Raw genomic sequence first — 893 nt, 5'->3', positions numbered from 1 at the left:
GGGGGTTCGATCACAGCCCCTGCAGCCGGACGAGGGAAACCGTAAGGGGGCCGAGAGCGCGGGGCAAGCGACGAGCTGGTGGTAGAGGCAGAGGGGCACGTTTTGTTCCAGCTCTGCTCCCGCTTCCTTGGAGAGACCTTGACCCTCAAAGCTTTGTGCTAACGGGGAAGTGACAAGTGTTTCAAGGCAAGGAGACGACGGGGAGGAGGGGAAAAGCTGGGGGAAGAGGGTGCCCCATTTCTCTGCACAGAGATCTCTATTACAACCTCCGCCTTGGGAGCGGCCAGCCTCCGGGCTGAGGCTCCCTGCCATTTGCCCGTTCCTCCTCTGGTACTGGCCAGCCTGGCGGGACATCTTCATCGGCAGAAGTCCCGGGGGAGGAGGAGGAAGGACGGTGGAGCGAGGCCAGCAGCGGCCCTGCCTGCCGAGTCAGGTGGGAGGCAGCGGCAGGACACGGAGGGCAAGGTGGGGATGTGGAGGAGCGGCTCTCCGAGAGGGGTGGGATGGGCTCTTTTCCTTCTCCTCAGTCTGCCCCGGGGAGGGTCTCTAGCTGATTTTTTGGATCAGCTTCTCATCGGACAGGCAGTAGAGGCTGTTGATGGACAGGTCCGAGATGAAGTGCTCACAGGCTTTGCGGGTGATCTGTTTGCAACCTCGCAGGTCGATTAGAGTGACGTTGGAGATGCGGCGCAGGTACAGCAAGGCCTGGTCCGTCAGCTTATTGCAGCCTGCGGGGGAGGTAAGAGGAAGAGTGAGCTGCAACCCCCCCGGTGAAAGCCAGAGCCGAGCTCCCACGTCAGGCTGGGAGGGCAGGGGGAGAGGAGGAAGCAGCTTTAGGAGGGCAAGTCCAGCTAGGCCGCCCTCGGTCCAGCAGGGCCACCCAGAGCAGCATA

At 62.4% G+C, this 893-nt stretch overlaps 1 protein-coding gene across 1 annotated transcript in view; it reads right to left on the bottom strand.

Annotated features, from left to right (window-relative positions):
- Nucleotides 1-6: 6 nt before the first annotated feature.
- The window catches only part of KDM2A (lysine demethylase 2A), a 46,397-nt gene continuing 45,510 nt past the window's right edge, over nucleotides 7-893 (bottom strand). Inside the window, exon 21 of the mRNA XM_035897992.1 lies at nucleotides 7-756. Within this exon, the coding sequence (XP_035753885.1) occupies nucleotides 547-756 (210 nt within the window). The 3' untranslated portion in view covers nucleotides 7-546. The remainder of the gene's footprint in view (nucleotides 757-893) is intronic.

The sequence above is a fragment of the Egretta garzetta genome, unplaced genomic scaffold, assembly GCF_000687185.1.
Source record: "Egretta garzetta isolate BGI_Z169 unplaced genomic scaffold, ASM68718v1 scaffold997, whole genome shotgun sequence".
Lineage (NCBI taxonomy): Eukaryota > Metazoa > Chordata > Aves > Pelecaniformes > Ardeidae > Egretta > Egretta garzetta.
The sequence above is the reverse complement of the archived record's forward strand: the minus strand, read 5'-3'. Positions and strand labels throughout refer to the sequence as shown.